This window comes from Mangifera indica, chromosome 2 (genome assembly GCF_011075055.1).
Source record: "Mangifera indica cultivar Alphonso chromosome 2, CATAS_Mindica_2.1, whole genome shotgun sequence".
Classification (NCBI taxonomy): Eukaryota; Viridiplantae; Streptophyta; class Magnoliopsida; order Sapindales; family Anacardiaceae; genus Mangifera; species Mangifera indica.
The window spans coordinates 22,400,671-22,425,592 of NC_058138.1; the positions used below are offsets into that span (position 1 = coordinate 22,400,671).

A 24,922-nucleotide genomic window follows, 5' to 3' on the forward strand; every position below is an offset into this window, starting at 1 on the left:
CTATCGAGTTGGTGGCCCATGCAGGCTTCAGGCTTGCATGGGTTGAGCCTGAAGCTCCCCCCAATAGACGCGTTTTAAAGCCATGAGGGCTTGAAGCCCAAAGCGGACAATATCTATTGGGTTGTTTATAACACATTATCAGCACGATAGCGATGATGGGGTGTGTTGTGACCTGAAGTCCCACATCGCTCCCATTCTGTCTACTAAGCTTGTATATAGGCAGGGGCCAGAAGCCCTTAACCCAATAGACACGTAAGAAAACCTTGAGGCCCTGAAGGCCAAAGAGGACAATATCTATTGGTGGCTCAGCAGGTCCGAGCCTACGCGGGTTGAGCCTGAAGCTCTCCCCAATAGACGCGTTTTAAAGTCATGAGGGCCTGAAGCCCAAAGCGGACAATATCTGTTAGGCTGTTTATAAGTATTTTAACATTATTGTAACGAAATCAAAGTAATTAAACTTTATCACATCAATATTTACTCTTTAAGTAAAGGTATTTTTGTCTTTTCTAAGTTTTTACTCTAAAATTTAACAAAATTTACCAGTACAACCTAATAGAAAGTGGAAAAATGTCGTTCAAAGATTGGTGGAAAGTGTCATTAAAAAATAAAACAGGCGAGAAATGGTAGATTTGCCTTGTAAAGTAATATGCATGCGTTAATAATTGAGAGACAAGGATAACTTGCCTTGTATGTGGAATAACTTCACACAATCCTAATTACTTTGATTAAACTTGCAAAAACAACACCACCAGACAATTGGATTACGAGAAACACAAAGATTAATTCTAATACTAATTATGCATGATATATATGTATGTATGTATGTATGTATGTATAATTCCAATGTTGGGTACAAATTGTTATTCAGTAATCAACCAAAAGAAGAAAGAGAAATTCCTTGTGAAGAAAGTTCTAAATCTCTATGAACTAATAAATTCTGAATACCCTTAAACCAATATGGTATAATGTGTTTGGTTATGTGATTGTTAGAATATAGTGACAACACAACTCCTCAGTTTTGAGTAATTGGATAGTTAAATAATATGTTGTGATATAATTAAATAATTTTGAATTAAATATAAGAACAATATTATGCGTACACATTTTAGGCACACAAATATATGCATATTTATACGTATCATCACATTATTGAGTGTTATTTTATTTTTAATTTAAGATCACCTAATCATGTGATAATACATATAAGTACGTATATATTTGTCTATCCAAAATAGGTATGCATAGTTTTATTACATAGTATTACCCGTACGGTAATATAGTCAATTCATCAATCATGCAATAATAATTTCGTATCTATATGTTCTTAAATACAAAGAGTGGTAGATGTTAATTGAGAACACAACAACATGCACGCAAATGAAAACCAATTAGGTCTAGTAGAGTAATACAGAAGAAAAACAGACTAATAATAATAAAAATCACAACCACGATATCATGCATAGAACAAATCAGACCTATTTTAATCTTGATTCAATATTCCTTATCAGCTTCATGCAAGGTGATGATGATGATGATGATGATGACTACGATCCAAGGCTCTTTGTTCCTCGCTTAAACCCACCATCGGTGAGACAACTTCAGATTCCCACACGTTGCCATGCTGAGGATTCGCGAGGTGGTGAACTGGGTTCGGCTGCTGCTGCTGGTGGCCCGTGAACACCGTGTCATTAATCAGGGAATCCAGAAACGAAGAGAATGTATCTTCGTTACATGTTTCGATATAATTATCCTGGCTGATGTATGCAGAATGGTTCGTTGGTAAACCCAACATGAAACCATCCATCTCCATCTCGTTATCGTCCGCTTGAGGCTTCTGATTATGATGATGAAGATAGGTGAAATGTTCATTGCTATCAGTAGCTGTTGCTTCTGTCTTTGAAGAAACGGGATCAGGATTAGGATTAGGGTTAGGGTTTGAAGTTGAAGCAAGATGATGATCATTATTGCTGATAATATCTGAGGAAGAAGGAAGTGGGTTTAGTGGCTTGTGGGTTCTTGGATCTATTCCTTGGCTAATCAGCTTCTTGCTAAGATGGGTATTCCAATAATTCTTGATCTCATTATCTGTGCGCCCTGGGATTCTTCCCGCTATCAATGACCACCTGAGAGTAAGAACAATGAAGTTAAAACCTAGATTAATTAATCTAGATCGAATAGTAAAGTGATACAACAAAACGATTATAACTGATAGGATGATCCTGGAATATTGACTAATTTAGGGAAGAAATAATTAAACACCAACTTATCAGAAGAGATAACTAGGAGGATAAAAGCTTCTAGCTGAGATTGATCTTGGAGCGATAGAAGATCAATCAAAATAGATTCATATTGGATTAAAAAGAACTGGAGATCCATGGAGCTCTTATTTGCAGTAAGATGATCAAGTATTTGCTTGTTAAAGAGCGGCGATGAAATGAAAAACGAGAGGACGGGGGAAAACAGAACAAAGGGTACCTGTTGCCGAGCAGGCGATGGAGGCGAAGAATGAGGTCTTCTTCATCAGGAGCTATGCGACCTCTTTTTACACAAGGTCTGAGATAGTTCATCCACCGGAGACGACAACTCTTGCCACACCGAAGGAGACCCGCGCGCTTTGGTAGCGTCCGCCACCGGCCTTCGCCTTCTCTCTTGATATAATCGGATAAGATCTCGTCTTCCTCCGGTGTCCAGGGGCCTTTCTTTATGCCCACCTTGCTGCAACAAGGGGTTTTAGTGCCAGAAGAAGGATTTCTCATGTTGAATTGTTGATGAAATCTCAAGCTTGCTTTCTGTCAAGGATTGGCTTGATGGAGGAATGAATTAATGAAGAATTTATAGATTTTAGGGTTAAATATTTGGGGGATTACGATAAAGTAAAAGAGAATGATACAGACACATCAACATTCAACCCTATACAGCAGAAAAATCTTTCTGTTTATTTATCAATTTCTTTTTCTAAATTGTCAATCTTCTTGGTAATTAATCAATATGAAATTAAATAAAAAATACAGTTTTATATATATATATATATATATATATATATATATATATTTATTTATTTATTTATTTCATTTTACTAGTCATTGAAAAGAAGGAAAAAATAAAATTGAGTTATGTATAAGGTCAACCTTCTAAGTTTACAATCTTTGAGTGGATTACCATTATTTTGATATTCAAGCTTGAAAAAGTATAATATTAAGAGTAGAAGTGGACTCAAAGATGAGCTAATCTAAGTTAAGGGCTAACTCGAGTTCAATTCGTAGTTATAATAGTCAATTTGAGATTAAACTTGACTTAGTTAATAAACAATGTTATTGAAAAAGAAGGGTCATTAAATAAGAAAATATAAAATTATTAGAAAAATAGTTTAAATTCAAAAGATTTATAAAAAAAAAAAATCATCCATAAAAAACCAAACATAAGCTAAAATGTTTTTCAATCCGAATTCAACTTGTTGGGTGAAGTATAATAATCAGTTTTATAATCATTATATTATATAAATTAAAATTAAAATTTTTATATTTTTTTAAAAATTTCAAATACATACTTCTTTACCTAAACATGGATAAAATTTAAATATTTAAGTAATTTATTATTTTATAATTAAATATTATTTTATATTTAATTTAAAATTATTTAATTCATATATTACCTAAATATCAATTAAATATTAAAAAAATTTACTTAATTTTTATTTATACTTATAAATAGTAAATTATCCGATAAAAACTGTCATCCATCAGTAATGTACTTGTAAGTCAATGATTGCATGGGCCGCTAATTCTCTTTTGACATGGCCCCACATTAGTGGTCTTTTTTGGTTCCCAAAAAGTTTAGAGAAAAAAATAAATGTTAAAATTTTGTAAACAATTTTGGGATAAAAATTGTTTTTGGGGAGATTTTAATAGTTGTGAATTAATATCACAGTGCCACGTCAGATCAATTTACCTGGTCGTATGTGCTTGTCCGTTTGCTTAATTATTAAGTTTTGAATGAGAGTTTTACCTCTTTCATTTTATCGATAATGTGGAATTTAACCTTGTCCGTCAGTAATGGATCCCATTTCATGGGCCCATCAAATTAAAGGCTTGAATAGTAATTAAATTTTAAATTAAATAAGGCCAATAACCTTGTTCCAACCAAAGTTGATTATTTAATTTTTTAAAATTTAAAATTTTATTATTTTATAAAAATAAAAATATTATTTAATTAAAAGTATTAAAAAATTTTATTATATTTTTTAATTTAAAATTTTAACAATTTTTTTTACTTAACGTTTAAAAAATGGGTTTTTTTTAGGCCAAAAGACTTATTCCCCTCTAAAGTATATTATTTTTTTAAGTTTTTTTTTTTTAACTTTGAGAATCCTAAATATTTATCGATGACTGATTAAAATTAATGGTTCTAGGAGTAAAATCTTCATTTTATTTGTAATATTAAAAATAAAATAAAATATAATCTATTTTACTCCCCAAAACTTTAAAAACTAAAAGTTTTTCTCTAACTCAAATTTTAAAAAATAATAGTTCTCCCTTAGCATTTAGTTTCCATATCTCCAATGGTCTCTTCCTCCTGAAACTTCCTCTTTCTCTGATGGTCTCTCTCCACTTTGTTGGAAGTCCGATTGGTGTCCAACAAAGCTTCGGAGACGACGAGAGACGAAGAGTTTTGCCTTCTCAACGAAGTTTTTCATCTCCCAAGCTTTGTTGGACATCGATCGGGGGTCCAATTGAGTGAAGAGAGACTGTCGGAGAGAGAGAAGAGGATTTGGAAGGGAGAGATTGCCGACAATGACATTATAGATTTGAAAACTAAACCCTAAGAGGGAGCTGCCATTTTTTAAAACTTGAATTAGGAAAAAACTTTTAGTTTTTAAAGTTTATAGGGGAAAAAACAGATAAAATTTTAAGAGGTTAATGTTTCGTTAATTTTAACAGTCTATGAGTAGATAAATGAGATTTTCAAAGTGATAGAATGAGAACTTAAGATTAGAGTATACTTTGGGTGGAAAATAATCTTTTAACCTTTTTTTTAAGTTTTTTTATCCCATCAAAAATGATAAAATTTATTATTTCTAGTGTGTTCTCTCTCTCTCTCTCTCTCACCAATCTTTATTTTTTTCTCTAACGAAAAATGAAATAGTCTTTCTCTCGTACAAAGATGACAAGACAAATATAAGATTGTGACAAATTTATATGACTACTTTGACTATTTTGATACATCTACTTATAAATATAAATCACTATCCTTATTTAATATTGATATAATCCAAACTATTTGAGATTAAATCAAATAAGTTGCATTCAATATAAGTATTAGATTCATTTTTATAAAATAAATCAAATTTGTGTTTATCCAAATATTTAAATTTAAATCAATTCATATAAAATATAAAATTCGACTACTTGGCTCTTAAACTAATTTTACACAAAATTCTACTACTCTTAATCTGAGCTTTCCTTTGGTCGTAACTAAAATATAAAACACGTCCAGACTTGGGTGGGATACAGCATATGGATTCTAAAGCCTACATGATGATGATGATGATGATGATGATGATGATGATTGTCTCAACAATCAAGATCAAATGGTCCAAACTGATTCATCTGACTTTCTTGTGTTTGATCATGCTAAGAGTGGCCGCTGGCCACGTCGAGTTGCTGATGCATGGATGATGATATGATGATGATCTATAAGATTCGTAAAATTAAAAATATTTGGGCTGGCCGAGCGGGTTATTGCCCATACAAATTCTTTGTGGGCCCTCAATTTCTTTGAAAGGAAAGCGCTGTCTCCAAATAATATAATCATACCAATACACATTAAGCTCAAGTAGACTTGCCGCCATACCTATCAAGACAAATTTCTCCCCAAATTTCCAGTTTTTATTTATTTATATTTTTTACAATAAATTTTATATAGTTTTTTTGTAATTTTCTTAAGAAATCACATCATTCAGATACAGAATGTCCGTCTTATCCTCTTAATTTGTGCGTATGCCAGGTGGCAGAACTTCATTTGTCATAGTAGAAAGCCGCTATCCAACTTGTCGGCAAAAGCCCCTTCTACCTTTGAAATCCTCCCTCCCAAGCTCTCTCAAACCCTCAAAATTTCCTCCTCTCAATATTATTTTATTATTAACAACCTTCTTTCGTTCCCTCCAATTCGTTAAACCCTAAACTCGCTTCCCTCTCAGTTCCACGCCTTCGTCTCCTCTCGCCTCGCCATGGCCACCGATCCTACTCAGCTCCAACTTGCTCTCCTCCTTGGACCTGATCCGGTCCATTTCGAAACCCTAATTTCTCACCTTATGTCGTCCTCTAATGAACATCGCTCCTCCGCCGAGTCTCTTCTCTCTCTTCTTCGCCAATCTCACCCGGACGCCCTCGCTCTCAATCTTGCTCGCAATCTCGCCTCCTCCAACCTCCCTGAGTGCCGTGCCATGTCCGCAATTCTCCTCCGTAAACACCTCACGCTCGACGATTCTTCCTCGTTTATCTACAAGCGCCTCACGCCGCCCACTCAATCGAATCTCAAATCTGTTTTGTTACTTCAATTGCAAAAGGAGGACAACAAGTCGATATCGAAAAAGCTGTGCGACGCCATTTCTGAACTAGCCGCCTCAATTTTACCTGACGGCGCTTGGCCTGAACTTCTCCCTTTTATTTTCCAGTGTCTGGTTTCTTATGACGCTAAACTTCAGGAGTCGGCGTTGTTGATTTTATCTCGGTTAAGTCAATATGTCGGCGATGCTTTGACTCCTTACGCCGAAACTTTACACGGGGTGTTTTCGCGGTTTTTGAGCAGCGAGAATTTTGGTTTGAAAATTGCGGCGTTGGATGGCGCCGTTAATTTTATAATGAATTGTTTACCGAGTTCAGAGGATCAAGAGATGTTTCAAGATTTGTTGCCGTTGATGATGAGGACTTTAACTGAGGCCTTGAATAAGGGGAATGAGGCAGCGGCGCAGGAGGCATTGGAGTTTTTGATTGAGTTGGCAGCCACAGAGCCGAGATTTTTAAGGAAACAATTGGTGGATGTGGTGGGATCAATGCTACAGGTGGCGGAGGCGGAGGGTTTGGAGGAGGGGACACGGCATTTAGCGCTAGAGTTTGTTGTATCTCTTGCAGAGGCACGAGATAGAGCACCGGGGATGATGAGGAAGTTCCCCCAGTTCATAAAGAGGTTGTTTGTGGTGTTGATGAATATGTTATTGGATGTGGACGATGATCCTGCGTGGCATAGCGCCGAGACTGAGGATGAGGATGCTGGGGAAACTAGCAATTATGGATTTGGGCAGGAATGTTTGGATAGGTTGTCGATTTCTTTAGGAGGGAGCACAATTTTGCCTGTAGCTTCTGAAGTTTTTCCGGGCTTTTTGGCAGCCGCTGAATGGCAGAAACACCATGCGGTTCTCATTGCACTTGCACAAATTGCAGAGGGTTGCTCTAAGGTATTAAATATATGATAATTGATCTTATTGAGGAATGCATGATTATTCAATTTGAATTTTGTTATGTTTTGTTTTTGTTTTGTGTTTGTTTTGGTGTGGTTATGCGATTAATAATGTAAAGACATTAAAGTTGTGTTCCTTAATTTGATTATGGTTATTATTTGCAAGACATACAGATTTCAATTTCATTTACGCTTATCTTTTGCTTGTTATGTTCATGTAGTATGCCGACTATTTTCTTGTGTACTTTAATTCATTTTTTTAGCATACAATGTATTAATTGTTTCAAGATATATATATATATATAGAGTCTAAGTTCATTTGCCATGCTGGTGTAATCTTTATTTTGATATGCTTAACTTAGAGGTTCACTTATTTTTAAGTATGCTGTTCTTACAATTTTGTCTTAATTGTAGGTAATGATAAAGAATCTGGAGCGGGTAGTTTCCATGGTTCTGAATTCATTCCAAGATCCCCATCCTCGTGCACAATGGGCAGCTATCAATGCTGTTGGACAGTTGTCCACTGACTTGGGCCCGGAATTGCAAACACAGTTTCACCATTGTGTGTTGCCTGCATTAGCTGGAGCTATGGATGATTTCCAAAATCCTCGAGTACAGGTTTGTGGACATTGAACCTCTGACTTTTTGCTATATTTCTACCCCTGGCCAGTCTTCCTTTGTTGGCAGAAATTGGCACCACCCTTGTGAATTAGGGATTTCTACTAGCTTAGTCACTTTTTTTCTAAGTTTCCTTCTCTAATCTGTCATTTTACATATTTGTACCGGTATTTCAAAATTGAGGCATAGGTGGGTTTTTTTTTTTTAAATTTATAATGTGAAAATGAGCAATTTGGTTTGTTTCTATTGTCAAAATAACATCGTCCACACAATATTTTGTGTGCTCAAAGCCTCATTTCTTTGTATCTGATGATTGTGACCATTTGTTTTTGCATTGCTTCAATGTTTTTGTGATGGTCAATGTTGTCTTGATGACCCAGGCCCATGCTGCATCGGCAGTGCTAAACTTTAGTGAAAATTGCACTCCTGATATCTTGACCCCATATTTGGATGGAATTGTGAGCAAACTTCTTGTACTCCTGCAGGTTTGTCTCTGCTATCATTTTAAACCAAATACATGTTCTTTTACTTTATTTTAGTAGATCAAAAGAAAGTGAAATGTGTCTTTAGGTTTTCTTCCTTTGTTTAAGCCTTTTGCCTCTAATGGGATATCAGTTTTCTTCATCAATTGCTTAATTCCTTTTTTTTTTTGACTCATATGCAATGCAGAATGGGAAGCAAATGGTGCAAGAGGGTGCTTTAACGGCATTAGCATCAGTTGCTGATTCATCTCAGGTACTCTATAGTTCCATGGTCTACATAATCGATCCTTTTATGAAATGCTTTGGTCTAATGTGCTCAGTTTTATCAGGAGCGATTCCAGAAATATTATGACGCTGTAATGCCATATTTGAAAGCTATTTTGATGAATGCAAATGATAAGTCCAATCGCATGCTTCGTGCCAAATCTATGGAATGCATTAGTTTGGTATTAATGGCCGTGGGAAAGGATAAATTTAAGGATGATGCTAAACAGGTAAGGATAAAACTGAGCATTCCGCTTTCCCCCTATAGTTGGCATTTTTTGATGCAGCTGTACTTGTAAATATATATGAAACTTTTTGGCATGCTTTTTTTTTTTTTTTGGTTTCATGAAAGTTGTACTTTATACTACCTCTCTGTAGATTGTTAAAATTGAGTCTAAGCAAACTATGAGTATATTTCTATTAAATACTCTCCTTTCTAATATTTATCAAATTTGTTTGCCTTTCATATTTGCTCTATTGTCTTTGATTTATTGATGTAAGGTTGGTATTTTTGAGCCCATAGCTTTCTGTTTCTGGGGTCACTTGATCTGTTTTCTGCTCTTGGAAAATGTGAAGACTTTCTGCACTATTAAATTTTTACTGTCTTTGTTTTGAGAATGCAAAATTCAATGAATTTCCTTTGACCTAAAAGTTTTTTAATCCATTCTTTGCACCAATCTCATGAAAGAGAAAAAAAATCAAGTAATACTTGTCTAGGAGCTGAAGTAAAAAGATTTTCCAAATGCTAACAACTTTTCTAAAACAACATTTGTTACTAGATAACTAAATAATTAAAATTACTCCATAAAAAATATTATCTTAATTATTTCTAATCTTATGTATTACATATGTTGAGGTTAAGACGAATTTGAATTTGGTTTAATATTAATTTTGATTTGTTGAAAAATGAAGTTGTTATTTTTGTTATTTTCGATACGCTACTTGAAAATTTATAGCTATAATTTTTCACTAAACTAATTCCTTAATGCCACTCGTGAATGTGTTTTTTGGTTTTTTCTTTTTATAGATTAATATTGAATGTACCTTCAAAATTTGAGAATACAAAATCTTATTTATTATTTTTATTTTTAAAACCAAAAAAATAAAACACAATAATGAATTGCACCATTGTTTTTTTGCAATCACTGGTTGTATGCTTTTTCCTTTTTTCAAACATGTTAGATTCAACTGCCACTCTATTCTCTTTCTCCTTTAAACTATGACCTCACTATTTGTTATGCATTGGAAGGTTATGGATGTCTTAATGTCATTACAAGGTTCTCAACTGGAGGCTGATGATCCAACAAACAGCTACATGTTACAGGTACGATTTGACTTGGAGTTCAACATCTATTGCTTTACAAGCTATTTGTTTAACTTATAAAATATTGATTTTATAACTGAAATGCATTGGGGATGAAATACAATTAGTATATATGTTTCAGGCATGGACTAGACTTTGCAAGTGCCTGGGACATGATTTTCTCCCTTACATGAGTGTTGTAATGCCTCCTCTGCTTCAGTCTGCTCAACTGAAGCCTGATGTGACTATCACATCTGCTGATTCAGATGCTGATATTGACGATGATGATGACAGGTTTGCTCTCTTATTTTTGATTCTTATATCTTATAAAATTTATTCTGTAATTTTTATATCAGGTGTTTAAGGATCTTCTATTATCTGGAAATTTTATTAATGAATTTTTGTGATTGATAAAATATATGCTCCTTGAACTGTTCTGAAAAGATAAAGACATTTAACACAATTTTGATTGTGGAATTTTTATTTCCTTTTTGCAGCATTGAGACAATTACTCTTGGAGATAAACGGATAGGGATAAAAACTAGTGTCTTGGAGGAAAAAGCTACAGCTTGCCACATGCTTTGTTGTTATGCTGATGAGTTAAAGGAAGGGTTTTTCCCATGGATCGATCAGGTTAATTTTGAGTTACCGATCACGGTTTTCCTAGCATATGCATATTATCAAGTTTACAAGCTAAATCACAAACTCAATGGACACAGGTTGCTTCCACCTTAGTTCCTCTTCTAAAGTTTTATTTCCATGAAGACGTTAGGAGGGCAGCTGTTTCAGGTAGTAACTTGGCCTGTTTGTTTGTGCATGTATCTATTCTCAGTTTAACACTGGAATTCTCAATATTCTCAATTCATGTTAGCCATGCCAATGCTGCTGCAGTCAGCTAAGTTAGCTGTTGAGAAGGGGCAATCCCAAGGTCGCAGTGAGCCCTACATTAAGCAATTGACTGATTATATTATACCAGTGTTGGTAGAGGCTCTACACAAGGTCATACTTTTTTTTTTCAAATTGAATGCTTTTCTGGTTTTGCATAAAAATGAGCCTTTCTTGTTACATTTATCTTTTTCTGTCATTTTTTTATTGAACTATATTTATGTTAAGTATGTCTGCGTGCAGGAGCCTGAGGTAGAAATTTGTGCAAGCATGTTGGCTGCACTGAGTGAATGTATACAGGTTTGTAAAACTTATTTTATGAAATATTATTGAACCTGGGGACAGATGGACATGGTTGTTGTAGATTGTGACATGAGAATCTAGATTATGTTGTTCAAAATTTCCTTTATTAAAACTACATTTTAGGTTCGCCTCTCCTGGAACTGTAAAGTTGTGTTTGGAGGAATGGCTTTAATGTTGTACCTTCTTGTGCATATGATGGTTTACTATTTCTGAGCAATGGCTCTTCTGATTTTTCCTTAACATAATCGTTATACCCAGTATATCTTATTGTTATCTTGATCTTCTTCAAAATTGTATAATGATTTTTTGTTTGTGTTGAATCTCTTTCCATTTCCATAGTATTTTATTGCTCTATGGTCTTGAACGTTATATATCTTTAGTTTTTGAGATGAGCCTTGTGGCATTGACTCTTCGTTTCTTCATTGATCATGATCTACTTTATGAGCTAGAAGTCAGGTTTTAGCTTGGATTGATACTCTTAGCTTCTCTTTTCAAATAATATTCGGTTACTAGAGTATTTTGTTTATGTGCCTCCGGACAATTTACTTGTTTAACTTGTTTTTCTGTTGAGTGTTTAGTTAGTTTGTGAGTTCTTTAACCACAAATACTTTCTCACTTTCCAGTCCCTGCCCTGTCAATCTATACAGTTTGAACTTATACTAACGCACATAATTTATTTCTCTCAGACATCTGGATCGCTTTTAGATGAAAGGCAGGTTAGGTCAATCGTGGATGAGATTAAGGAGGTGATGCTTGCTAGCTCATCTAGAAAACAAGAAAGGGCAGATAGGGCAAAAGTAGAAGACTTTGATACAGAGGAAGGCGAACTGCTTAAGGAAGAAAATGAATTGGAAGAAGAAGTCTTTGAGGGGGTATGGTTTATACATGTATTTTTGGCTTATTGGTTTGTGAATTTTATATGTTTTTGTATAGATGTTAATGATCTCTTCTTTCTCGCATGTTTTATTTATTGATAAAGGTTGGTGATTGCTTGGGAGCATTGATCAAAACATTCAAGGCCTCTTTCTTGACCTTTTTTGATGAGCTGTCCTCGTACTTAACTCCTATGTGGGTGAGTTACTTTGATCTTTTCTTTTAATCCTATGTATTGTTAGTTTTTGTGTAAAACTTGTATATTTTTTGTGGGTGTGGAACCCTTTTTCATCTGTTTACTCTGAGAAAGGCTTTCACCATAATTTTCAGTGCATGAGCAACTGTATATTTCCCTAATGTTGATTGATTTTTTTTTGTTTTGTTTTGGAGCATATATCTGTGGATCTTTCCTTTCCATATTTCTTTTTAAATAAGAAAACCCCAGTGGTTTGGTTGTCCTTGGATGTTTGGTAGTTCAGAATATTTTCTACCGTGGGCTGCTTCCTTTGATGTTGTACAGTTTTGCATGGCACCACCCACCCTTGTTGCTATGGATGCTCTACTGTGGTTTGTTTGGTAGACAGCACACTGACATTGATTTGGTTGTGTAGTAATGATAAAATGCATTGAAATGTTCCTTGAATGCTGAACACTATCCAATAATTTGGTATATTGTTTCATGGCTTACAAGTTTACGTGAGAGAAGGTAACATTGGGCATGTCTTAGTGAACTTAGTTGACACAACACTTGTTATCTCATCTCTTTATTCTTCTCTTTTCAGATTAGTTATTTTTCATGAGCACAATTTTGAAGAATAATTGCTTCCAGCTTAATGTTAAGAAAAAAATGATGGGAAAAGAGTTGCTAGGTTTTTCTCTGCTGACTAATATTTTGATTATGTAGGGTAAGGATAAAACAGCAGAAGAGAGGAGAATTGCCATTTGTATATTTGATGATGTTGTGGAGCACTGCCATGAAGCAGCTCTCAAGTAAGATCTCCATCCATGTATATTTTATCGAATTATGCTCTCCCTAATGTCTTGTCCTTATGTGTGACTAATGCGGTGTTGGAATAGATACTATGACACCTACCTTCCTTTCTTATTGGAAGCCTGTAATGATGATAATCCGGATGTCCGTCAGGTTTGCACCCTGATTATTGACTGTATATTTGTGTTTCTTAGTCATAAGTTCCACTTGAGAAAAATTGCCAATATCTTTTCAGGCGGCGGTGTATGGAATTGGTGTATGTGCTGAGTTTGGTGGTTCTGTGTTCAAACCCCTTGTTGGAGGTAGGTTGTTTCACGGTCACATAGTTGCTGTTCTCTTTGTAATTTTTTTTTTTTTGGACACTGAAAGGGAACTATTTTTTTTTCTTTTTCTGTAGAGGCACTGTCCAGATTAAATATTGTTATAAGGCATCCTAACTCTCAGCATGCAGACAATATAATGGCATATGACAATGCTGTTTCAGCTCTTGGAAAAATTTGCCAATTTCACCGCGATAGTATAGAGGCAGCTCAGGTACACAGATTTTGTTATATTACTTTTCGTGTCTTCAAAACTCTTATAAGAGCTGAATGGACTTTCTTGTATCAGAGGTTTAGGTTCGAAGTTAAAATCTTGAAGTTTCAAGAAAAAATAGAAAGGCTAAACATTCTCAAATCTGGTTTTTGGGCAGGTTGTACCGGCCTGGTTAAGCTGCTTGCCAATTAAAGGTGACTTGATTGAGGCGAAGATTGTGCATGACCAGCTTTGTTCAATGGTGGAAAGGTAGAGATCTGGAATTATTTCCTTCTTCCCTTCCTTTTTTCTGCAGGATTATCTAAGCTTGGTCGACATTATTCTATATTTATATATATGTATTTTAAAAGAAAGTGTATCTTTTTACAGGTTGGATGGGGAAATTTTGGGCCCCAACCATCAATATCTTCCCAAAATAGTCACAATTTTTGCTGAGGTATTTCAAATGTGTTCTCTCAATCATTCTTGTTAAATCAGTCTTAGGTGTTTTTTTTTTTTAAGTTACTTATGATCTGCTTTTGGGGAAATTGATGTAGGTTTTATGTGCTGGTAATGATCTGGCAACAGAGACAACTGTTAGTCGAATGATTAATCTTTTAAGGCAACTTCAACAATCATTACCACCCTCTACTCTAGCATCTACTTGGTCTTCCTTGCAGCCTCAACAACAGCTTGCTTTACAATCCATACTTTCATCTTAATGAAAATTTCTTTTTGGTAAACTGTGATGTCCAACTTCAAGTTCCCTGTGCATTGCTGCATTAATGGATGTCAAAGACACCTCAAATTTTGGTCTTGGTGGTCGTTTCTACCATGTATTTTAGTCATATATATATGTTTGAGGTGTGGTTGTTCACCAATGTAATATATGATTATTTGTTTGATTGGTAGAGAATGCACGAAGGTTAAAAAAAAGAAAAAAAGCGTAGTGTGTATATATTTGAGTATATTCTTGGTCCATTTCTTTTTTTGACTGAGAGGTGCAAAATCAATGGATGCTCTTTTGTGAGGTTTTGAGATTTAGTTGGCCATATATTATATTTTAGGTGGAAGCTTGAGACTATTGTGATAGCAGTTTTGGGGCTTTGTATATTCTTGACTAGACGATGAAATATAAATTTTCTTTTCTTTTTTAATTATTATTTGTTTATAATTAATTGTTGTCTGTCGACCTGGTGGCAGCTACACTAAGTGCGGCCCTATGTTTCAGACCTGGTTCGGCCGGTTGGTTTGAGTCTGAAACATTAGGTCAATCGTTAGATTGATGATGTCAGAATTGTCCATGTTTAATTTTAGTCTACGCCAGCCTGCTGCCTTTGCGAGTTAACCTGCTACCAGATCTCCACCATCCCACTAGCTCACCGCCTGTCTATTGCTTTGCGACCCAGATTTGTCTCGTTTCTTTACTAGCCACTACACAAATCTGCCACCCTTGAACTCACCCTCACCATCTTGTGCAATTGTCACTAGATTTTTGTCAATGTGTCTCCACCGTCTGTGCGCACATCACCTATATTGATGTGATGGTTGAACTGTAACTTGGTACAATTCATTCAATTCAACCACAAGTTGATTTTTTCCACTAACCACTTCACAAATCCATTGCCACTGTACTCACCCATACCATCCGGTGCAATTGCAGACATCACCCAAATTAATTTGATGATTGAACCACAATTCAGCGCAATTCATTCGGTTCATCCGCAAGTTGATTTAATTTAATAACTAAAATATTTTCAGACTTTGACATAGATCAAATTGGTTGAGTCTCAATTGGAATTGGAAAAGTTAAAAGTTGAACGTATCAATTAGAATTTAAAAAAATTGGTAGGACCAATTGGCCATGTCGGCCACTCGTAAAGCGGGTTTAATATTTATTGATTCAAAAAAATAATTTTAAATTGGAAATTCTGATACCAATGCGGCAACGTCCAATATTAAGAAGCCACAGAGATTTATAAATTTAAAAAAAAAACAACTCAGAGCCAAGCTTTACTTGTGATACTTCCAAACAAACCCTTACCCGGTACCCCCCTGAACCCTTAAATTGCAAAACTCCATCCATATAAAGTCCACATCTTCTCCTTTCACAAGCTTTTCTATCCTTCACATCGTGACTCGATAAAACGTATTTTTTGTTTTCTTTAGCCTGTCAGTCAACATCCCAAACACATGGATGCCATTCCAATCTGCCCTGAATCCTACAAACTAGGCTTTATCGGAGCTGGTAAAATGGCTGAGAGTATTGCCACAGGAGTGGTAAAATCTGGTGTGCTGCCTCCCCAACGTATCTGCACTGCCGTTCATACAAATCCCAATCGCCGAATTGCTTTTGAATCGTTTGGTGTCGCCGTACACTCTAACAATAGTGCCGTGCGTTTCGCTGTTTCTTTGTCTACTCTGTTCCTTTTGTATTTGTTTGTTCATTTCATGATCTTACGATTGTGGGATTATAATAGGTGGTTGAAGCCAGCGACGTGGTGGTTTTCTCGGTGAAACCGCAAGTAGGTAATGTGATTTCTGATGGGTTTTTTGGTTTTAATTTTACGTGGAGTATAAGTATGGAGAATGATTAAATTTATTTGTGATTCTGTTCTTTCTTGTGGTGTTGTTGTTGTTGCAGTTCAAGATGTAGTGTTGCAATTGAAGCCGATGCTTTCTCAGAAGAAGCTTTTGGTTTCAGTTGTTGCGGGAGTAAAATTGAAGGACCTACAGGTTTATGCTTATTCATTTGCTTGTTAATCTTGACTTAAAGTTATTGCCATCAGGATTGTATATTTAATCCAAAACCCTATAGTATCTTTATAATATAAAGAACCCATTTTCATCCCACATGTGCTTCTGTTGAAGTTGGATTGCTTAGGTGTCGTAGGAAACATTCTAGCATTTGGAGTAGTTGCTGACTGTTACAATTAGTTCCTTTTTAAGAACATACATATATTTTGAGTTTTGTTGGTTACTTTAGTCATTTGAATTTTCAAGTTTTCCGATAAAAATTTACATATACTCCATGATTTGGCTTGAAAATGTTAAAAAATTGGAATTTTATGGTGTCAAGATATGTTTTCAGATCTCCCTGCTTGCTTCATACATCCATTGCATTTTGTGGCCCTTAATGTATGAAGCTTATTGGAATAAAATTTCTCATTTGTTAGGAATGGGCGGGTCACAGCCGGTTTATTAGGGTGGTGCCCAACACACCTTCAGCTGTTGGTGAGGCAGCAACAGGTGTGTTTTTCCCATCTACGTTGAATTTGACTCTTCTTCCCTATAATCTCAGCAATAATAAGATCCTGAACTCTTATCTCATGTCATTCTCTCAAATTAAATGAAAAAATTCCTGAAATTACCCGTGTATTTTATTCAAATGTTCTAACTTGTTATGGAAACAAATAGCATACAGGTGAATTTTCATTATGTAAAAATTTCCCATGAGCTACTGTAGTATTGTTGATAAAATACTTGATCTACCATGTAAGCAGCATCAGTTCAACTTCAACAACTGAAGCCCAGTAATTAATTACACATTGCAAAAAAGGAAGCGTGTGTTTCTTATTGTCTAACAGATAAATTACTGAGATATATGTTGGCACATTCATTACCGCCAAGACCTTCATTCTTTGTTAAATTACATTTATTTTTGAGCTCTGGTTCGTGTTTTTATTATGTTCTTTCCATGTCAAATTGCAATATTGCATGAAAAAATATAAAAGTATCTAATCTACTTGTATGTTGATAGTTATGACCTTGGGAGGAGCTGCTACAGAAGATGATGGGGACCTAATTTATAAACTGTTTCAATCAGTTGGCAAGATTTGGCGGGCTGATGAGAAATTGTTTGATGCAATCACTGCTGTGAGGTATATGGTATCCCATTTTATAGTCTCAGTAGCTTGGAATATTCTCTCATTTTATAATTTTCAATAAGCCCTAGTTTCATTATTTACCATAATGAGGTTCCTCGGTCCATGGGCAAGCATAAGACCTAATAATATGTTTCGATGTTAATGCATCTGTTTCTGGAAAACAGAGCTGGCTCATTGTTTTATCTAACAAATTTTTTATAAATTTTCAGTGGCAGCGGTCCAGCATATATTTTCTTGGCAATTGAAGCTCTAGCTGATGGTGGAGTGGCTGCAGGTCTACCACGAGAACTTGCGCTAGGTCTAGCGTCACAAACTGTAAGTTAATGTTACTGATTCTTCCATACTCTATTTTAATGAACCATGTAATAGGAGATAACATTCTTCAAGTGTGAAAACCCACTCTTATTTGAATGGACTTTTTTCATCCTATCTAAGCATACATGGTACACAGATACTACCTTGTTAGTATTTGTATTGGTTGCAATAAAGACTGCTATTATTGTTGAGGAAGTGGCAAGAACCTAGATCTTGTTTAATTTCAATTTTGGGTGTAATTTATTCTGTTTTGGAAGAACTATAGATACAAACAGTTTTAATAAAACTCATTTGGTTGGAAAAGAGAGAGAGTCCTTATCTTAGTTTCCTCTAATGTTGAAAATTGAACAATTTTCAGGTATTATATTAAATTTGTTGTTCAATATATGATATCAATAAACAACTTAAATTTATATCATAATTTATTCTTTAAAAAATGTTTTTGGATAATGAATTAAATGCAGTCTAAATGTTACAGTCGTAGTACAGTGTAATTGCCATGGAGGCTTGTGGTTGAAAGTATTGGTTTTGACTAGAGGAGACTGCAGGAATGAGTTGAGTGCTTTGGTGTGGAAATTGAGAATTGTATATAAGACTAAAAGTGAAATTAATTACTATTTACACCTTTTGTGTATATCTGATAGTGGGTACACTGCAACTTGAAAAAATTGTTAACTAGTTTTTTCCAATATCTTAGAATCATCTCACATCCTTCAGACTTGAGTATGAGTGAAATTTATGAAGTGAGTTTTTCATTTCTTTCCCTTCGGTTCTAAATTTCTGACTTTATTTATTTTTTTTTGTAGATTCTTGCCTCTTTCATGGCATTGTTTTCTTAAGCTTGAGTATTATGTTAGTTCGAATTCATTCTGCACAGCCAACAAAACTATTTCTGTGCAGGTATTGGGAGCAGCATCAATGGTGGTTAAATCTGGGAAACATCCAGGTCAGCTTAAAGATGATGTTGCTTCACCTGGTGGGACTACTATTGCTGGTGTTCATGAATTGGAGAAAGGTGGGTTCCGTGGGATTTTAATGAATGCTGTTGTTGCTGCTGCTAAGCGGAGCCGAGAGCTGTCCTAGAGCTGCCTGAATTCATGGTGATTTTATCTCTTTATTCATAGTTCAAAATTTTGACAATTTTCTTAAGTTTTTTTCGTATAACTCTCAGAGAGAATAAATTAAGATACTCCATGGATTTCTGTAATCCGAAATGAAAGGGCTTTTTAAGGTATTAAAAAATAGATTATTTTGTTTTTTTGGTCTATCGGAAAAATCCTAATGGAAGCAGATACAAATAAAAAGTTAATATAAGAAATTAAAAATAGCTTTTAAAGATTGTTTATCTATTAAAAATATTGAAATATAAAAAAACAATGAAAAATTTTTTATACATAAAGACGATGTTGAATGTTGGTATGCCACCGATTTATAGTTTCTAAGGAGGAAAAAAAGTTAATCATGCTAAGTTAGGCAAGTATGGTAGCATTTTTCTTCGGAGAGTTGTACTTTTGGAGAGAGATATTATTTTCAAATGATGTGTCTATGGTTTAGGGTTGATACCAACTTTATTCAACGTTCGTTCAACATAGATTACCCAATATAGACAAACCAAAAACCTTAACTAAAGTTTGCGGTGTTTTTTTTTTTATATCTATGTTTCAATAGGAAACTAAAAGCTTTTTTAAGGATTATTCTAATCATATTTGACTTATATTTCAACACGGGTTAACGAATAGATATAATATTAAAAAATATACTCAAATATGGGCAAACACTAAAAACCTTAAATCAAAATTAATGTTATTTAGGGTCTATATTAATCATATATGATAGCTATTTTAAAGTAGATTATCCACAAATTCACTCGACTAACTTCTGCAAAGCAGGAACTCTAAATAAAATTTATAGGTTCTTACCAAACATGAGTTTTTCCAAGAACATGCAGGGTTGTGCCTACTTGATTTGACATCCATTCAACCTAGATTAACACATCAAACAAAATATTTAATTAATTTATTAGAACATAGATGAAACATTAACTAAAGAAGAAGATGTCGTTGATATTGTTGTCTCTTGCTTATGAAGATGGAGTGATTGTTGCCGACGATGGATCGAGAGAAGATTGGTTTTAGTTTTTAAAACGGAGTGAAGATGAAGACACTACCACCAAGACTTTCATTCAAACAGAAGGTGAAAACGTCACTCGAGGGGAAAAGTAAAAAAGCACTAATTATCAATTCCAAAGGTCCCAATAGCGTCACTAAATATAATTCCTCTTATCTTCTCACTTTCTTTGTGACAACGTGAGGCATACTGGTGAGGGCATCTTCCCAATCTTAATCCTTTAGAAAGGTAGCAGCAATTCCAAGCTTTATAACTGAGAAAAGTAGAGATACTGGAAGCCACAATTAGCCCATTACTCACTATTGGTCCCGTTTCATCAAGTTTATAAGCTCAGGACTCGCTAAATTCATTTGCGTAAACTCACATAACCATTCTTTGAGAGTAGTAATGGGAGAAAAACTAGCCGGTTCCGTCAGCCTAGCATGCGAGAATCAGCCGGAGGTGATCATACCACTACATGGAGAAAGCTGGTAAAAGATAGAGAGAGTTCCAGCGATACTTCGTAAGGTTGAAAAAAACAAAGGCTGCTTTGATCCTCTTGTGGTTTCAATTGGTCCTTATCACCATGGAAATCCTGAGCTTGAGCTTATGCAGCAGCGCAAAGAAACAATGGCTCGCCGGTACGCAAGTGGGGAGCTTATTCAGAGGGTCAGTCCATTGGTTAAAGATGCAAAAGAGTGTTACACTGATACGGAAGCAGTAGCCAAGTTCAGCGACGAGCAGTTTATTCAGATGATGGTTCTTGATGCCTGCTTCATTGTGGAGTTCATCGACTGCATTGTAAACGGCAAATCAGAGGCTTTGAAGATGAAAAGCAACATGATAGCTTTCGTTCAACGAGACTTGTTTTTACTGGAAAATCAAATTCCTTTTAAAGTCCTCAATGAAATATTGGGTTACAAGTTCGGAGATGAAAAGAAGAAGATGGAGATGTTACGTGAGTTCGTTAGAAAAATTCGTAGTCTTCCTTCTCCAAAAAAAACTATCGTACAAAAATTTCTTTCTGGTTTTCTTTTTCGGGATAAAAAAGATGTTCAGGACGGGAATAATAAAGCAAAACCATCTGATCGTGAACCTGCTCACCTTCTTGACGTTATGCGCAGAAATCTCGTTGATGAATCTGCTTGGACAAAGGATACTCAATTCGAGCGCAACGGCAGTTATTGGTTTTCTTATCGGTCAGCCCAGGAGCTTAAGGCTAAGGGCATCCATTTCAGGCTTAGCAAGACTAACAAATTCACGGACGTTTATTTTGAAAATTTGTGTTTTTGTTCAGGTTATCTGCTTCTTCCACAAATAGGCATTGATGATTCAACAAAGTCTATGCTTCTAAACATGGTAGCCCACGAATCCAGTACCGATGGCCCGGACGATCTCGGAGTTTCTTCATACATATGCTTTATGGATTCGCTTGTTGATCATGCTGAAGATGTTAAGGAGCTTCGAAAAAAAGGTATACTTCTGAATTATCTGGGAAGTGATCAACAGGTTGCTGATCTTTTTAACCAGATATCTGATAATCTGGTGCCACACCGGGATGCCTATGAGGAAGTTAAAGAAATGTTAGAAGAGCATTACAAAAGCAAGTTGAAGACTTGGTTGGCAGAGTTTTTGCATACTCATTTCGCAAGCCCCTGGACGATTCTTGCGTTTTTCGCTGCAATTTTAGCACTTGGAATGAGTTTTATTCAGACTTATAAATCCATAAAGCCTAGTACGTAGAGGCTAATGCACTACTATATTATTACTATTTCCTGTATATGTTTGTGTGAGGTGCGTGTTGTAACTAGATTGAATAAAATCTGGGTTGAGATTATCAATAAAATTAGGCCAAAGGATTTATTCTCACTCAAAGCATCTTGCATTCTCAAGCTTTCGTATTTCAACTTTAAAAATTTTATTTATCTATCTATAAATGATTAAAATTAACGAAATTATAATTTATAAGCTTTCATCGGAGGGGTTTGCCTCAACGAGACTTTAGCCCCTCCGATGCTGTAAGACATTATTTGGGAAGACGAATTATCTTCCCAAACAATAAAGACGAGATCATCGTTAATCGCGTCTTCCTCATTTTTGAGTACATGATTAATTCAAACATAGCAATGCTACATATACACATTTTTGAGTATATAAAATAGGTATATATATGACGTGATATTATATGATTGAATTATTTTTAATTAAAGATAAAATAACATCTAATCACATAATGATATATTATCTATATACCAATTTTGTGTATTCAAAATATGTATAAATATTTTTATTGATTACAAATAGGAAACCAGTCAAAACATGTTTGATATGATAGATAAAAAAATAGACTCGATTAAAAGAGTCAAGACCTTGTAGGATAGGTTATTTGAGGGATCCTTGATGTAAAAGATTGTATTGACACATATATATTTTCATTCCAATACTTTCCCTTTTACGTTGCTTTTTGTTCTCTTAAATACAGGGAAAAACAAAGAAGATCCCTAGAAATTAGGATGAAACTACTCATAAGCTAACATATTCTATAATTTAGTCATTGTGACTACTACATGATAGGAAAAAAAACTATCACTAATCAATTTGACTCATTCAACTAAATAATATATTAAACCTTATAATATAAATAGTTTATTTTAATAAAATTAATATAGTAACAATGTTGCTACAAGTAAAGTGTTTGCACTAGAATACTTGACAATTGCGATATGTACAATGAAATATATAATTTGTAATAACATTGAAGATGAAATTTGTGACAGAAGAATATAAAATTATAGTAACATGTTAAATATTTTCACTTTACTAAGGTGTCAATTTCTTGTAAGGCAGCATTTTCTGTAACATACAAATTCTATGTTACATTTGAAGATAAGATTGATTATGTAGCTATATTTGTTTAAATGAGAATGAAAAGTAATGTCAAACTTTTCTTGCTCTTTAAAATGATCCAAGACATGGAGTTATAAGGTAATATAAAAGTAGTTATCTAGATGGATGGTGTAACATCCCTCCTTAGAAGTACTACCCACCGAAGGAGAAATATTACGAATTAATATTCGGAGCGTCTATTTTTTTCTTTTTTAAAAAATACTATAAAATAAACGCATCATTAAAAGTGTTTAGGAAGTATTACAAGAAAACTGAAAATCTGGAAGCGAACAAAAGATGTATATACTCATATGAAGACTCATCTGAAAGTATCTGAAAACAAGGAGTAATCATATGCAACTGTACCATAATCTCAAAAAGTCAAAAGTCGATAAGAACATGCTACTGTATGCATGTAATATAAACCAGAGATAACCTGCTCCAACCGGATCTACCTACGCTGACCTGACCCTGCCTCGCAGCTACCTCGATCACCTGTACCTGTAGTCAGGAAAGAAAAGGGAGTGAGTGATAAGAACACTCAGTAAGGGAAAAAATTAAGTAAACTATCCTTTTTTTCCTGTTCTAACTCACTTTTGGGACTCAACCCCACATCCTAACCTCTATAAGAGATTGAGGGGGTAATTTAGTTCACTCATTACTATTTGGGTCATACTTTGTCCCATCTGGTGTCTATTTAATACTTTCTGGAAGCTAACTATAGGGATTTGACACTTTTTTAAGCTCAAGCTCTTTTTCTTTCACTACACTATTTCTGACTTTGAATTAAGCTCTACTGCGAGCGGACCCTACTGGGGGTCTATGTCCTACTACGGACGTGTCCTACTGTGGACGTGCCCTACTGCGAGCGGTGTAGTGTAAAGTGCCTCCTCATAGTTTATAGCATGCATGCGGGTCTTATATCTTACTAATTTTGCTTCCATTTAAATTTATTCATAACGCACCAGACATTACTCTTGGGACGACCCCTAAATCTTGAGCCCCATATTCTTTTTCTTGTTTTTCTTTCTTTTTCTTTTCTTCTTTTCTTTCCTTTCCTTTCCTTTCCCTTCCTTTCTTTCCTTTCTTCTTCCTTTTCTTTCTTTCTTTCTTTCTTTCCTTCTTTCTTTCTTGCCCAGAATTATGAAACACTGTTCACAGAACAGTCATTTAGCAGGGCAGCATTCTTTTCATACAATTTAACAGCCCAAATGGTTTCTAATTCATACAAACTATATATCGTTGAAAAGAGGATTCAAAGATCTTTCCAACAAGCTATAATAGCACTCATAATTCATTCAATCAGGCAGTCAAAACAGCAGATAAAGTCAGTGGCAAAAACTGTCTCCCCTGTTTATTTGATAAAGCAGTCCTTTCGGTTTATACAATCTTTAACAATCCAAATGATATCTAATTCATACAAGCTATATATAATTGAAAAGAGGATTCAAAGATCTTTCCAACAAGATATAATAGCACTCATAATTCATTCAATCAGACAGTCAAAACAGCAGATAAAGTCAGTGGCAAAAACTGTCTCCCCTGTTTATTTGATAAAGCAGTCCTTTCGGTTTATACAATCTTTAATAGTCCAAATGATCTCTAATTCATACAAGCTATATATCATTGGTAAGAGGATTCAAATAGCTTTCCAACAAGATATAATAGCACTCATAATTCATCAAACAAGGCAGCCAAAACATGGGACGAACTCAGTGGCAAAAACTGTAAATATTCTACAACTTTCTGCCATGAACAAAATCACATACATAGACATCCCAAATGACAAAACAACATTCCTCAACATCAAAATCAACATTTATAACATAGATCTAAGGAACCAAAACCCTAAAACATGTCACATATCAAGGAGGAAACCCCTTACCTTGTTTCAAGCCAAATCTTTGAAAGTTGGCTTCCTCCTCTTTGTTTTGCTTCCTTTATCACCAAGATCACTTTAAATCAATACCAAAACACTCTAACATATTCACATAACATGCATATAAACATAGATGAAAGAAAAAGGAAGGAGATCTTTGGT

General features: G+C 34.8%; 3 protein-coding genes across 3 annotated transcripts; 2 read left to right on the top strand and 1 right to left on the bottom strand.

Moving 5' to 3' along the window:
- Positions 1-1,288: 1,288 nt before the first annotated feature.
- Positions 1,289-2,915, bottom strand: LOC123207657 (transcription repressor MYB5-like). The gene is made up of 2 exons (XM_044625125.1): positions 2,476-2,915; positions 1,289-2,123 (listed from the first exon to the last, which is right to left on the bottom strand). Exons 1-2 carry the CDS (start codon positions 2,754-2,756, stop codon positions 1,511-1,513), a joined length of 894 nt encoding a protein of 297 aa, XP_044481060.1. The 5' UTR covers positions 2,757-2,915; the 3' UTR covers positions 1,289-1,510.
- Positions 2,916-6,093: 3,178 nt separating this feature from the next.
- Positions 6,094-14,844, top strand: LOC123208804 (importin-5-like). The gene is made up of 20 exons (XM_044626366.1): positions 6,094-7,453; positions 7,870-8,073; positions 8,454-8,558; positions 8,743-8,808; positions 8,885-9,049; positions 10,069-10,143; positions 10,265-10,416; positions 10,620-10,755; positions 10,842-10,911; positions 10,994-11,121; positions 11,251-11,307; positions 11,997-12,182; positions 12,290-12,382; positions 13,088-13,173; positions 13,261-13,327; positions 13,410-13,476; positions 13,572-13,708; positions 13,866-13,957; positions 14,078-14,144; positions 14,245-14,844. The coding sequence occupies exons 1-20, from the start codon at positions 6,227-6,229 to the stop codon at positions 14,407-14,409; spliced, it is 3,345 nt and encodes a 1,114-aa protein (XP_044482301.1). The 5' UTR covers positions 6,094-6,226; the 3' UTR covers positions 14,410-14,844.
- An 851-nt stretch (positions 14,845-15,695) lies between these two features.
- On the top strand, positions 15,696-19,156 carry LOC123201571 (pyrroline-5-carboxylate reductase). Its single transcript, XM_044617140.1, has 7 exons — positions 15,696-16,081; positions 16,168-16,216; positions 16,332-16,423; positions 16,864-16,936; positions 17,448-17,568; positions 17,784-17,889; positions 18,790-19,156. The coding sequence occupies exons 1-7, from the start codon at positions 15,881-15,883 to the stop codon at positions 18,970-18,972; spliced, it is 825 nt and encodes a 274-aa protein (XP_044473075.1). The 5' UTR covers positions 15,696-15,880; the 3' UTR covers positions 18,973-19,156.
- Positions 19,157-24,922: the final 5,766 nt, after the last annotated feature.